This window comes from Parasteatoda tepidariorum, chromosome 1 (genome assembly GCF_043381705.1).
Source record: "Parasteatoda tepidariorum isolate YZ-2023 chromosome 1, CAS_Ptep_4.0, whole genome shotgun sequence".
Lineage (NCBI taxonomy): Eukaryota > Metazoa > Arthropoda > Arachnida > Araneae > Theridiidae > Parasteatoda > Parasteatoda tepidariorum.
The window spans coordinates 45,986,119-45,998,926 of record NC_092204.1 but is presented as its reverse complement, the minus strand read 5'-3'; the positions used below and the strand labels follow the sequence as shown (position 1 = coordinate 45,998,926).

The following is a 12,808-nucleotide window of genomic DNA, read 5'->3' as shown; positions in this document are numbered from 1 at the left end:
TAGACATTCTTTGTTTTCTTGAGAAAACAAAAAAGAAAGAGAGATTGTGTATTTGTGAAAACAGCAAAATAATAATATCTTTTAGAGTGGCCATGCACAAGCTGTAGCCCGGGAGCTGGATTTGGCCCTCGAACGGTCAATGTGCGACCCCCAATTTTCTAGCAAATCAATATGAAAAACAACATAACTTGCGCAAATAAATTTATATTTTATTTTCAAATTAATTTCCATAATTTAAAAAGAGCAGCGATGGCTCAGGGGATAGAGTGTTCGCTTTCCAATGAGGTGAACCAGGTTCGAATCCCAGTCGTTACAAATTCCGCATCCGGCTTGCACTGACCACAGTGTTAACGTGAAATATCCTCAGTGGTAGACGGATCATGGGTTAGACTCCCCTTGCCGTTAGGCTAACCGTGAGAGGTTCTTGTGGTATTCCTCTCCATGTAATGCAAATGAGGGTTAGTTTCATCAAAAAGTCCGCCACGAAGGCAAATTACCTCCGATACTTAATCCAGGAGTTCTCTTGTCTTCTGGATCGGTTTCAAAACTACAAGGCTACTTAGTTGAATATTAATAGTTGTGAGCCCAAACAAATTGGGTCAGCTTTTCAATGGCGGTTATAAAATAAAATAATTTTAAAAAAAGCAACATTGAAATTATAATATTAAAATTTCAAAATGCAGTAGCCATAATTTGAGAGTCAAAAATTTAAATCTTTTGCTTTTTCCTATTTTTTAAAAAGTTTTTTCTACACTAAAATATGATCAAAGCATGTAGTTAATGATTTTGTTATCAGAGTTTATTTATTAAAGGGAAGGGTGTAAGCAAGTAATTATAATAATGATATAATTACTTTTTCACAGGTTTAAAACTTGCTTCAATAATTTTTATAAAAAAAGATTCATAAAAGCAATTGTTTTACTTCGAAATTATTATGCGTTCTACTGTTTTAGACACATTAATAGTTTTAAATAAAAAAAAAATTTTAATTAGTAATAATAAGAAAAAAGAATTGAATTTATCGTGTTCCTCGAAAACCAAATTGATTTTTTGTGTCCCTCCCTTAAGAAAGGTACACATTAAGTTATAAACGTATTCAATTGAAATAAAAGTCACATAGTCAATCTGGTCATTTTTTATCTATTGGATGCACTAGATTTTTGCAATGCAAAGAATGGTTCTCAATTGAATTAATTAAGGGGAAAAAAGAGCTATAACTATTAAAAATTTAGTAGTAAAAAAATAATAATCCTGGACAGTAATTATATTTTTTCCAGTGTTTAATATTAGTTTCATGTAATTTCTATATATAAAGAGAGAGAGAATTACAATTTCTTTTTCCTCTCTTTTTCGTTTAATGAATTAGAATTCATAAATAGGAAATGTACACGTTGGAAAACCTAACTCCAATAATTTAGTTGGTTAGAAGAAACTCAGGAAGATAGTTTTTTTTTACCTCCTAGTTTTTGTGCATAAAATTCTGAATGAGCACTTTGGTTGCTTAAAATCTAGCATTTAACAGTTTTTCTTCTTTTTTTAAAAATTTTTTTTTAAAACTTTTTTGTAAAGAATTTGAAAAGCATCACACAGTGTACACTGTTAATTAGTAACTATCTATAACTCTGTTTATACAACGTACAACTGTTACTTAGTAACTAACTACAGCTCTGATTTAACTGTAATCATAAATTTAAGACAAATAAAGTCGAACATATGAAGAAGAAAAAATTAAAATTAGTTTGAAAAATAAAAAGTCACAGACAAATCTAACTGCTAGCGAGTCAACTTTTCTGCTCTAAAAAGATGTTAATGAATTTATCACTATCCTTTTCAAAAGTTACAAAAATAAAGAAAAATTAATATACAAATATTGGATTTTCCAACTTTTAAAATGCGGACTAGTTGGATGTACCCCTAATATTCTCATTACCTCTTTTTCTAACATTTATTTATTTATTTTTAAGAGAATGTAAAAGTTTATGTTTTCAATTGAATTTTTGTTCTATTAACTTTTTTTGACAAAATCCCTGCTTGCACTTATTAATGATTCCGTAATTACTTTTTAATTAGATATAGCAAGTTCCTTTTTTTGAACATAAACTTCTATGCATTACATATTTTTGTGCAGCTGCAACTTCAAAGTGGAAGTAAAAGTTAATCAGATTTTACATTTTAAAAAAATCGTTTGTAACCTTCTTCATTTTAAAGGAATTTAAAAAACAATTTAGCACAGGGTAAAATTCGCTTAGAAATTCTTGTAGTTTTTGGTAAATACTCTTTAGTAAGTGTTAAAAGTTTATGGGGACTGAGTTTTTTTTTATTTTATTTATCTGCCTCAAAGAAAGATGAACCAAATCATATCATTCGATTAACAGAAGTTTGCAATTATTTATAATTCTGTAATTATTTTTAAATTCGATAAAACATGTTTCTTTTGAGAGTATGAACTTCATGCAATCATTACATATATTAGTGCAATTGTAACTCGTTAGTAAATTGCATATCGTTCAAAGTGGAAGTGAAAGTTGATTAGATTTTACAATAGAGTGAAAAAAAAACTAGTTTGTAACTTTCTTTGTCTTCTAAGAATGGAAACAACTAAGTAGTAGTCCGGATTAAAATTCTTTTGTGTAAATTCCTGTGGTTTGTGGTAAATGGTCTTTAGTAAATATTAAAAGCTCAAAAGGGACTGAAAATTATTTTTTTTGTCTGCGTCAAAGAAAAATAACCCACATCATATCATTCGATTATATTAGTGAAGAACAATATTATTCTTATCATTGTTATCTATTGTGTCTGTGATAGTGTTATTCTCTTTCGGCGCCAAATTATGCTTGTGCCAGTCAGATATCAAGGTCGCGAATAAATTTGGGGAAGCATAACTTATATTCTAATGAAATATTGTTTGTTTATTATCTGCCTCACCACTCTCGTAAGTATATAATAAATAACTATATTTCGTATCTCGTAAGTATATAATAAATAACTATATTTCGGTAATGTTGAATTTTTTCCCTTCTTGTAGTTATTTTTATTTACCCTTCTTTTTTTAAAAAAAAAATTATACCTTATATTGAGAAAAATTACTTTACGAAGCGATTTTATCCTTTAAATATTTGTTATTATTATTAAGCAATTTACATATTTCTGTTTTCTGAGGTAAATATTTATAGCATCAATTTACCTGCCCAATACGGAGCAAATACGAGACAAAAATTTTAACTTTCACTGTTACTTTATAACTGCCAAATCTGTGTTAAAAAATAATAATAACTTGGTTTTTATATTGTTTATTTGTGTTTAGATAAAATGAAGAACACATTGAAAGTCTTAAAAGTAAAATTTTAAAACTTAAAACCGTTGTCTTATATTAGTTCCAAGGAAAGGAGTTGATTTGTGAGACCTAGTGGTCGTGTATTAGACATTTACGGGACTAATAAGAAGCACCATTCTTTCTAAATGCTTTTAAGTACTAAACATTTAAAAGTATGTGTCACTTAATTACTGTTTTAGGTTTCGAAATTTACCTTATTTTAAGTCCACCAGATAAAATTTTACGATTTAATAAACAATATTAAATATCAATTTTAAAGTATAAGAATAACAGAAAAAAAATATTCACCGCACAAACGGTGCTAAATTGTATTTGTATAAGGTATGAACGTTTAAATAAAAAATTATTTTTTTATAATTTGAATCTAGTGCAACATAGCTATAGAAAAATAAATAAATGAAAAATCAAGAAAGTACAGTATTAAGCTTCAAAACTAAGGATAATATAAGAAAAATTCTTTTTGAATGTGAATGACATAATATGAAGCAAAACTCTAAATTTTCATTTGCCTTTTAATCTATTTAACCTGAGCCAAAATAAATAAAGAAACTAGCAGTGATTCATGCTTTTGTTTTATCTATTTCTTTATAAGCAAAAACAAATATTCAATATTCTAAGAAGCAATGAAAAATTGAAGTCGAGTAACATGATAACCATCCTTCTTTAGTAGCCTGTAATTTAACCTCTTCACTACTGAAGTATAAAGAAATATGGAAAAAAATATTTTACTGTTCCGAATTTCTCTTTTACTGCCATAAGTGATAATAAGATAAACAAAAACGACCTCATGTTTTAACGAAGTAAAATAATGTAAATATTTCAAATATTTAATTTTTTGGCCATAGATGACGCCACTAATAAACAAGAACAATCGCACCCCCTCTGCCTTAACGGCCGACGACGACAACAACAACAAATGTTAAATTGCAACTAAAGTAGGAACAAACATGCGTAATGTTATATTATGGTCTATTTAAATACAATGATGAATAGATTTAATAAGTATTTAGAAGAAAAAAAATTAAAAATACGAAATTTTTTTTTTACAATGAGATGCAATACCAATGCATTACTGATTAAAATCTCAGTTTTAAAACTATTTTAATTTTGTGAATGACCCAAAATAAATAATTATTGAAAAGAATCTTCTATTAGCTATGAAAAAATATATAATTCTTGGAGGTAAAATTTCAAAATTATGAAGAAAAAAAAACCCACAAAAAGTTAAACTTATTAAATGTATGTATGTATCTTAATATAAAACAATTAATTAAGGTACACAAAAAATATTATTAAATAGATATAAAATTGAATACTTTATAATACTATGAGATTTCTCTTGAGTACTACGTTATCATAAATTTCACCATACGTACCAAAAAATACTGTCAAGGACCTGCATGTTCTTGACAGTATTTTTTTTTTTTAACTATGTATTAAGTAAATACAAATTTAAAAGTTTCATATCACAGAACTACTAAGTCAAAAGAAAAATAAATTATTTTCAGAATAACTGAATTATATAATATTTAAATCTAGTTACATTTTCGCGCATGAGGATTTAGCGTCATTTTCCGAAAATCACTTCTGTTTATGTGAATTTCTAACCAAATAACTTACATTTTCTGCATCGATTGCCGTATCCCCAAAAAGTTTAAATCCACGAATGTTTCAGTGAAGGTAAAACTATAAACTTCCTTATAGCGTGTTTTTAGAAGCGAAGGTCCACATTTGTGAACCGAGATAAATGTAACAAAATTAAGTTTTGATAGCTCAAACAATGTCAAACAGGAGGGAGTATAGCCTTATTCGGAAATTTTAGGGGGAGAGGTCAAGTTTGGTATTATAGAATGCATCTTTTCAAAATATTTTGTTCATATTTTTAGATTTTTGTTCCTGGATTTTAGGTTTAGATTTTCTCGAGGTATTTGACCCCTTCTATACATTTTAAAAATCCTGTAAGTGAAAAAAAAAAAGAAATAGAATAAGATTATTCAAAGTAAATTTTTGTAGCCATTTTTATTTTATTTTGCATTAATAAAAATGGTATTTATCTTTAAAAAAAATGAATAAATAAAACAATAATTAAATGAATTAATTAACTGAAATACACAAATACAGCCCAATTATTTTGAGTGTCTCATTTAACCAAGATCATGGTTGACCTTATATACCATAGGAGGCGGTGCAGGAAGTGAGTTACTGCTTGTAATAATGTGTTTATTCATAAACTTTCTTAATATACAAGTCTGGCTCTCATTGGTTTTCTTTGCGTCCAGTTATGGTGCAAAATCAAGATGGCTTTAAGTTGGACACACTGTAAAAGTAACCTTTTAACATTTTATGTATACAATGCTTCAATACGAATTTGGTTAAGAAATAAAAATTGTGCTTATTTAAAAAATAATGCGTTGAAATTTTAAACTGAGGTCATTTTTCTCTATTCCCTTACAATTGCGTTGTCAAAAAGTAATTTTATATTGTCAAAATATGAATAGCAAATTTACTTTATTCTTCTTCATTTTTCTTAAAATTAATCTTTACGGATTTCATTATTTTGTTATGTTTTATTTTCTTTCTTTCACGGCTATTTAGTGTTTCGTTTTCTTTTCTGTATTTTTTATTTTATTTCCTTCTTTTACAGTCGAAACAACACTTAAACAATCCTGTATCTTAAAGGAAATGATTTTCAAGTAATATTCATCAAATTTAAAATTAATGCTAGCTTTATCTTTCTAAACTAATGCTAGCGTATCTTCTTTTTATTTGGAAAAATTATTAACCATAAACCTAACCAAAAAATATGCTGCGTTTTTTTTTTTTTTTTTTTTTTTTTTTTTTTTTTTTTTTTTTTCTTTTCTTTTTTTTTTAGCTTGCGCCTCTTATTTTACCACGGTGAATTCTATTTCAATCAATTTAAAATAAATAAATAAAATGTGTGTTCGTTATTTAAAACTATTCAGTTTCGAAGGGTTACATGCTATCTATGCACTTCTCATTAAGGTTTGATTTTCTAAGTTCGATTTTCGAAAAATTAATTGGAATTTATTCATTTTTTATTTGCATTAAATAAATTTAAAATACAGGGATTTTAGAGTCTTATGCATAAAATAAGCAAATCACAAACTCCCTCATTTTCTTATGTGCTTACGTAATATTAGAGCGGTTTCTACGGCTACTATTGAAGAAAACACGGCAGCATTCGAAAGATTTGCTCTTATATACTCCGATGCCGAAAATTGGCTTTTAATAAAAACCTATAGACTCACAAGGAAATGTCTAGTAGTGTTTAGTAGGAAATTTTTTCTCACACAAATCCATTGTTTAGCAACAGTCAAACGAATTCTGTAATAGACAAAGAAAAAAAAAAGAAAAACATTTTGTTGTTGTAGTTCATTTACGTCGCACTAGAGCTGCACAATGGGCTATTGGCGACGGTCTGGGAAACATCCCTGAGGATAATCCGAAGACATGCCATCACATTTTTGATCCTCTGCAGAGGGCATGGCACCCCAGCTTCGGTAGCCCAACGACCTGCACATGAAGTCGAGCACTTTACGGTAGAACAGTTTAACGAGGACCAATACCGAACGCCCTCGGTCCCTACGCAGGCTGATCCAAGTGGTCACCCACCCGTCAAGCATCACTGACTACGGTCAGTGATGCTTGACTTCGGTGATCTACTGGGAACCGTGTCTTAATGATCGGGACATAAAAACATTTCAACACACTTCTTAGTGGCACAACAATGGGATAGAATTCAATAGATTTGTCATCAAACAGTGAATTGTTTGACAAAATTTCCCGTAAACACTAGTGTTCCTTTTTCTTATTACGGGTTTCCACGTTGGAACCAATTTGTTGCACAATTACAGTTTATTTATATTCCAGGTGCATCTGTTAGCGGTGAGTGGAAAATCATGTCAAAAATCCGATCACTGCCATTCAAATGAGTGCTGCATGACACTAACTTCTATGGTAGGAAGTTGCAGATCTATGGGATGTGAAGGTAATGGCTTGAAATCTCAGCTCACGTTTTCAATTAGCAATCAGAAAAACTTATGAATAATTTTATCAAAACAAATCCTTTAAGAAAATTTATATCAAATTGGAAGCTTCTTCAATAAATTTTGCAGTGAATGTTTTTTATTTACTTTCGATCAATCTTAATTTCTAACTATTCTCTGCAAGCAACGATGGAGTGCAAAGGCGCTGATCTAACCTAAAAACTCCTCCCGATACAGTCTGGAACGTTTTCTGCACTGGAAACAAGAAAAAAAAAACGCTTATCTTAGCTTTTAATACTTCTCTCACTCACCTGACTTAAAACCTGTCCTAAATGCCTACCCCACACCTCGTAGCCATAAACACCGACTGCACAATTGACGAAGGGAGTTCTTTAGGTAGATAGACATTAGATGCCCCTCAAAAGAGGAGTGTAATCAGCAAAATATCCTTTTCAATTGAAAAAACGATGGAAAATTGCATATTTATGAAATTTTAAATTCATTTTTTAATGTCAATTAAAGCTGGAATTGTTCTATAGGAAAAAGTAACTATATCCAACATAATATTCTTTTTTTCTCTCAAATTTAAAGAATATTTACATTTCATAGGTGATCGATCTCTTCAACATTTTAATGTCATAAATTTACAAATTTAACTTTCTTTGTAAATAGCCGACCGGCCTGTGCAGGGGTTAGGGAACTGCCCTTGCATCAGAAAGATTCTCGGTTCGAATCCCGGGCAAGGCATGCATGTTCTTTCCTTCTGTGTACTATCTGTCCTTACTGTGAGAGAAACGTTGGCCCACCTAATATGGTGCTCCTGAAAGAGTGGCCAACAAATCTGCCCTTCAGGTGCCTGTATGACCTATGTCCTTTGTCATTATCAACAGCGGGAAAAAAAATTTTTTTTGTAAATTATATCAAGTCATAAATAATACAATTAATAACAAATTTAAAATTTTAGTATTATTCGTTTTTGTCGATTTGATGGGCCCCTATGCTTCCTCCCTGCACGCCACTTACTGGCAATGACATATTTGTTTAATAGTAATTGTTGTAGTAAAAATAAATATTTCAGGATGTTCATGCCAACCCGAGAACGCTAAATCTCACATAGGAGATATGTATTTGATGTCTTGTCCTTGCTTGGAAGGTCTTGAATGTGTATCGCAGGTATTACACAAAGAAGGAAGTGATGAGGTAATTATATTATTATGGTCCTAAGCGAAAGTTATAAATTTAGGTCTAATTATTTTTAGTTGCTATTTATATGCATCATAATTTTCTGACAAGTATAAAAGTTCAACTCAAATCTTGATCTCCAAATCAAAGTGAAGCATTGTAGTTGTACTATTTTCATTATGAATTAATCTAGCCATGAAGTGGAAGGGGTACGCACGACAACTAGATACCTGCAAGTGACGTCATCGTAGGTAAATCAGGTTTAACAGTTGGCATCACTTGCAAGTATCCAATTATATCTGATTTAAATCTCATGGTTAGGCATAATCACTTCACTTTTCGAGTTGCAAGTACCCAGTTGTAGAAATAACAAAACTTACGACATCAAAGTTGAAGTAAAAGTGGCTATTACTGTCGTGGGCTTCATCCTTCGACCATCCAATAAAATGATTTACCAGCGTATTATAACTGATTGCTTGTTTTGTAAATTTTCATCAAATTCCATTTTCTTCTTAATATTTTTTTTTATCATAAACATGCGAAACTAGAGCTCCTAACATCTAACCAAAGTTATATAGTGGAACTCTAATTTTAGCTAATTAACAGTAGGACAGCCTATTTAACATCTTTTCCTTTTCGCCGAACACTAAATTACTTATTAAGACCAAACTTATCTAATTTAGGCTTTTTTTTTTAAACGTTAAGATTCTATGAAGACATTTAAATCATGATGCATCGATCACGGTCGGTACACGAGGAAGCAGGGCCTGATTATCGCCTAGGCCCAATAGGCATGGGCCTAGGGCCCACGGTTTCTGAGGGGCCTCAAAAATTAGTAAAAAGTATAATGAAAGATGGGCTAGTTTTGGGTTGGTTTAAGTACTAAATAAAAAATAATCACAGCTTACAATAAAAAATAATTCAGTTAAATAGTCAGACTTTTGGCAAAAATCACTGATTTTAATTGTTTGTGTCACCCAACTACTTTTATTTTGACATAACATCGTTTTATTGCTTTATATTTTACTTTAATTTATAGATACATAAACTTTATCTTAGAAAAATAATATTTAATTGTCTGCTTTCAAAATGTCTTAGAATTAGTCTCTTGAATCATGCAGTTCAATAGATTCTTTTTAACTGCTAGGACTACTCTTCAGTAATTTAATTTCAAAATATTTTGTAAGGGGCCCGGAAAATGTGGTGGGCATTGGGTCTCAATTTGTCTTGATCGGTTCCTGCGAGGAAGTAAAATCAAGATGTGCTGTGTAATCGGATGCCTGCAAGTAACGTCATCGTAGGTAAATTGTGGCATTTGTCGATTCAGAAGAAAATCAGGTTCGACGCACACGCTACTTAAATATGATTTGAATCACATGGTTAGGCATAACCACTCCACTTCTTCTCGAATTACAAGAATCCAATTCAGCACAGCTGTTACAAACTTGAAAGATAGGTAGGGTCAACTAAAGGGATTGAAAATTGCATACCAACCCATGGCACCAAAAATCCTTGCCCGCAGCTTGCAGAGCTTCCCTATTAATTATGGACCACCTTAATTATGGCTCCATAATTATGAACTCTCTGTCCATGTGCTTTTATACCAGTTCTTTTATAAATCTGAATTATCTTAATTTAATGTGATTTTATGTCTACTGTCTGAAAATACATTCAAGAAGCCAAACAGTTGCCCTATATTAGCGTATTGGATTGGCAACTAACTTGCAGAGCACCCCGATTTGGTTGTCAAAACAGCTATTTATGAGCCTAATTCTTAGAATGTTCAGTTCCAATTCTTAGAATAATTCTCCCAATTCTTAATTCCCTTGTATAGATAGATAGATATGCACGTTTAGAATTCTTTCCAAAAATGTAAGGAAAAAATACTCTTACAGGGATAGCGAAATAATATTTAAGAGCAAAGGAAGAAACAAAAACGGTATCGAAATTTTAGAATTTCTTGTTAGAAAAACGAGTAGAAAAAACATCGAAACCAGTGAGATTTCGAGAAGAAACCTAGAGGTGTTTCTAAAAATTATTTTTCAACTCTTTTCAATTTCCTCGAGAAATAAAGCTAGGTTTTGAGCTTTCAGTGCCGCCTTCTTCACTAGTGGTTCATTTTGACATCTTTGTTTTTTTTTCTCGCTTAAATATTAATTTTCGCCCCTTATTATTTCAATATTGACATGGGTGCAAAGAATAGACATTAGAGGCTTCTCTTAAATACACAAGTCAAACAGCCAACTTAAAATTATCAATTAAGATGCTCCTAAAAAGTGGAAATATTATTATGTATTGTTTATTTCATTGTTTAAATATTTGCATCACTCTCTTCAGACTGAATACATCAATTCAACTTGTCAGAAGCATGAAGACATCAAAATTCCAATTAAAGCTCAAGAAAGGCCGAAGATACTACGTGCTCTGACGAATGGATCTTTTTTAAAATATGGATAGCAACTATTTATATCTTGTGATTCGATTGTAATTTTACTGGCTGTGTTAATTGTATATATATTCTTAGATTTTAACCTTCTCATTAATTGTAAAATTATTGTTCACTAGATTTATAAAATTTGTTTTAAATACGTATCTATTTTTTAATATCAAGAGCAGGGACTGATCAAGACAAATTCAGGCCCAAAGTCCACCAAATTTTCCGGGCCCCTTACAAAATATTTTGAAATTAAATTACTAAAGAGTAGTCCTAACAATGGAAAAGAATCTATTGAACTGCATGATTCAAGAGAAACATTCTAAGAAAGTTTGAAAGCAGACAATTGAAGATTATTTTTCTGGGATACAGTTTACGTATCTATAAATTAGAGCAAAATATAAAACAACAAAATAATGTTATGTCAAAATAAAAGTAGTTTTGTGGCCACAAACAATTGAAATCATTGATTTTTGCTAAAAACCGCTGATTAGCGGGATTATTTTTTTATTTAATACTTATACCAACACAAAGCTAGCCCACCTTTCATTAACTTTTTACTAATTTTTGAGGCCCTCAGAAATTGTGGGCCCATGGCCCATGCGTATTTGGCCTAGGCGATAATCAGGGCCTCATCAAGAGGAAAGAACAGCAACGCGCATAATTTTTTTTTATCATACAAGACCTCTGTTTCCATCTTTTTTTGTCCGGGGTTGCCCAGAGACTTAGATCGCAGGTTTATGGCTTTTATGTTACAAGTGCTTTAAAGCGAATAGCCGACAGGTTCAAGAAATCCATTATTTTTGACGGAATTGTTTTGCAATTTAATGGCATTAAAGTCCACTACAAAAAAAAATTCTATTTCAAACTACTGGCCCATGAATATGATTTTATTAAAAATACCTCTCTCAGAATGAAGCAAAAACAACAAGAGTAAAGCTCAAAAAGAAATGGACATACTATAATTTCGATTCTAAAAATAAGAACACAAATTCATCATTGTTTAAATAGATACTGAGGAAGGTTCTGGTTTGTAGTAGCAGTACTTTATTTACGTCGCACCAGAGCTACAACATGGACTGTTGGCGGCGGTCTGGGAAACATCCCTGAGGATGATTTGATGGCTCCTCAACTTTGTTAGCCCGACAGGCTTTACGTGAAGTTGAGCACTTTAAGATAGAACAGGTTAACGAGGACCGATGCCGCACACATTCGGTTCCTTCACAATCTGATCAAAGTGGTCATCCACTCCCTTCTTGATCGTTGCCAGTCCAGTGATACTTGACTCCGGTAATGTACTGGTGTAATGGAGGTTTTATTTATAAAACCTAAACTTTAGTATGTCCATTTCTGAGCGTTTATTTCTGCATTATTCACGTTGTTATTAACTCTACATAGCTACATACCTCAACCTCTTTTGGATATCTCTTTTAGGGTTTGAGGACAATCTCATCGCAAAAAAAAAGCATTCATTTAAATCATTTTTGCGAATGCTGATAGTCGAAAATAGTTTCCTAATTTCTTTCATTTACTCAAACGATAAGAGTTTCTCAGGTAAAGGATACAGAGAATACACTTAGGCAGAATGCAATCATAATTAACTTCATTATAAATGTCTACAAGCAATAATAATTAACGATTGTAAATTTATTAATGATTAAAAGCAATCACAATTTAAGATCTCAATTAAAACTACAACCGGATATGAACAACGATACAAGTATAATATTGATTTATGATTACATAAAATTGCGATTACAACTAAGATTGATTACAATTGCAATTTTATGACAAAATAATCATTTAATGTTATCTTGATTACAAAGTAATTGATTACTGTAATCAATTACA

At 30.9% G+C, this 12,808-nt stretch overlaps 1 protein-coding gene across 1 annotated transcript; it reads left to right on the top strand.

The window, feature by feature from the left end:
* Positions 1-2,773: 2,773 nt before the first annotated feature.
* Positions 2,774-11,113, top strand: LOC107447819 (uncharacterized). Its single transcript, XM_043051534.2, has 4 exons — positions 2,774-2,932; positions 7,226-7,343; positions 8,420-8,541; positions 10,861-11,113. Exons 1-4 carry the CDS (start codon positions 2,894-2,896, stop codon positions 10,978-10,980), a joined length of 399 nt encoding a protein of 132 aa, XP_042907468.1. The 5' UTR covers positions 2,774-2,893; the 3' UTR covers positions 10,981-11,113.
* Positions 11,114-12,808: the final 1,695 nt, after the last annotated feature.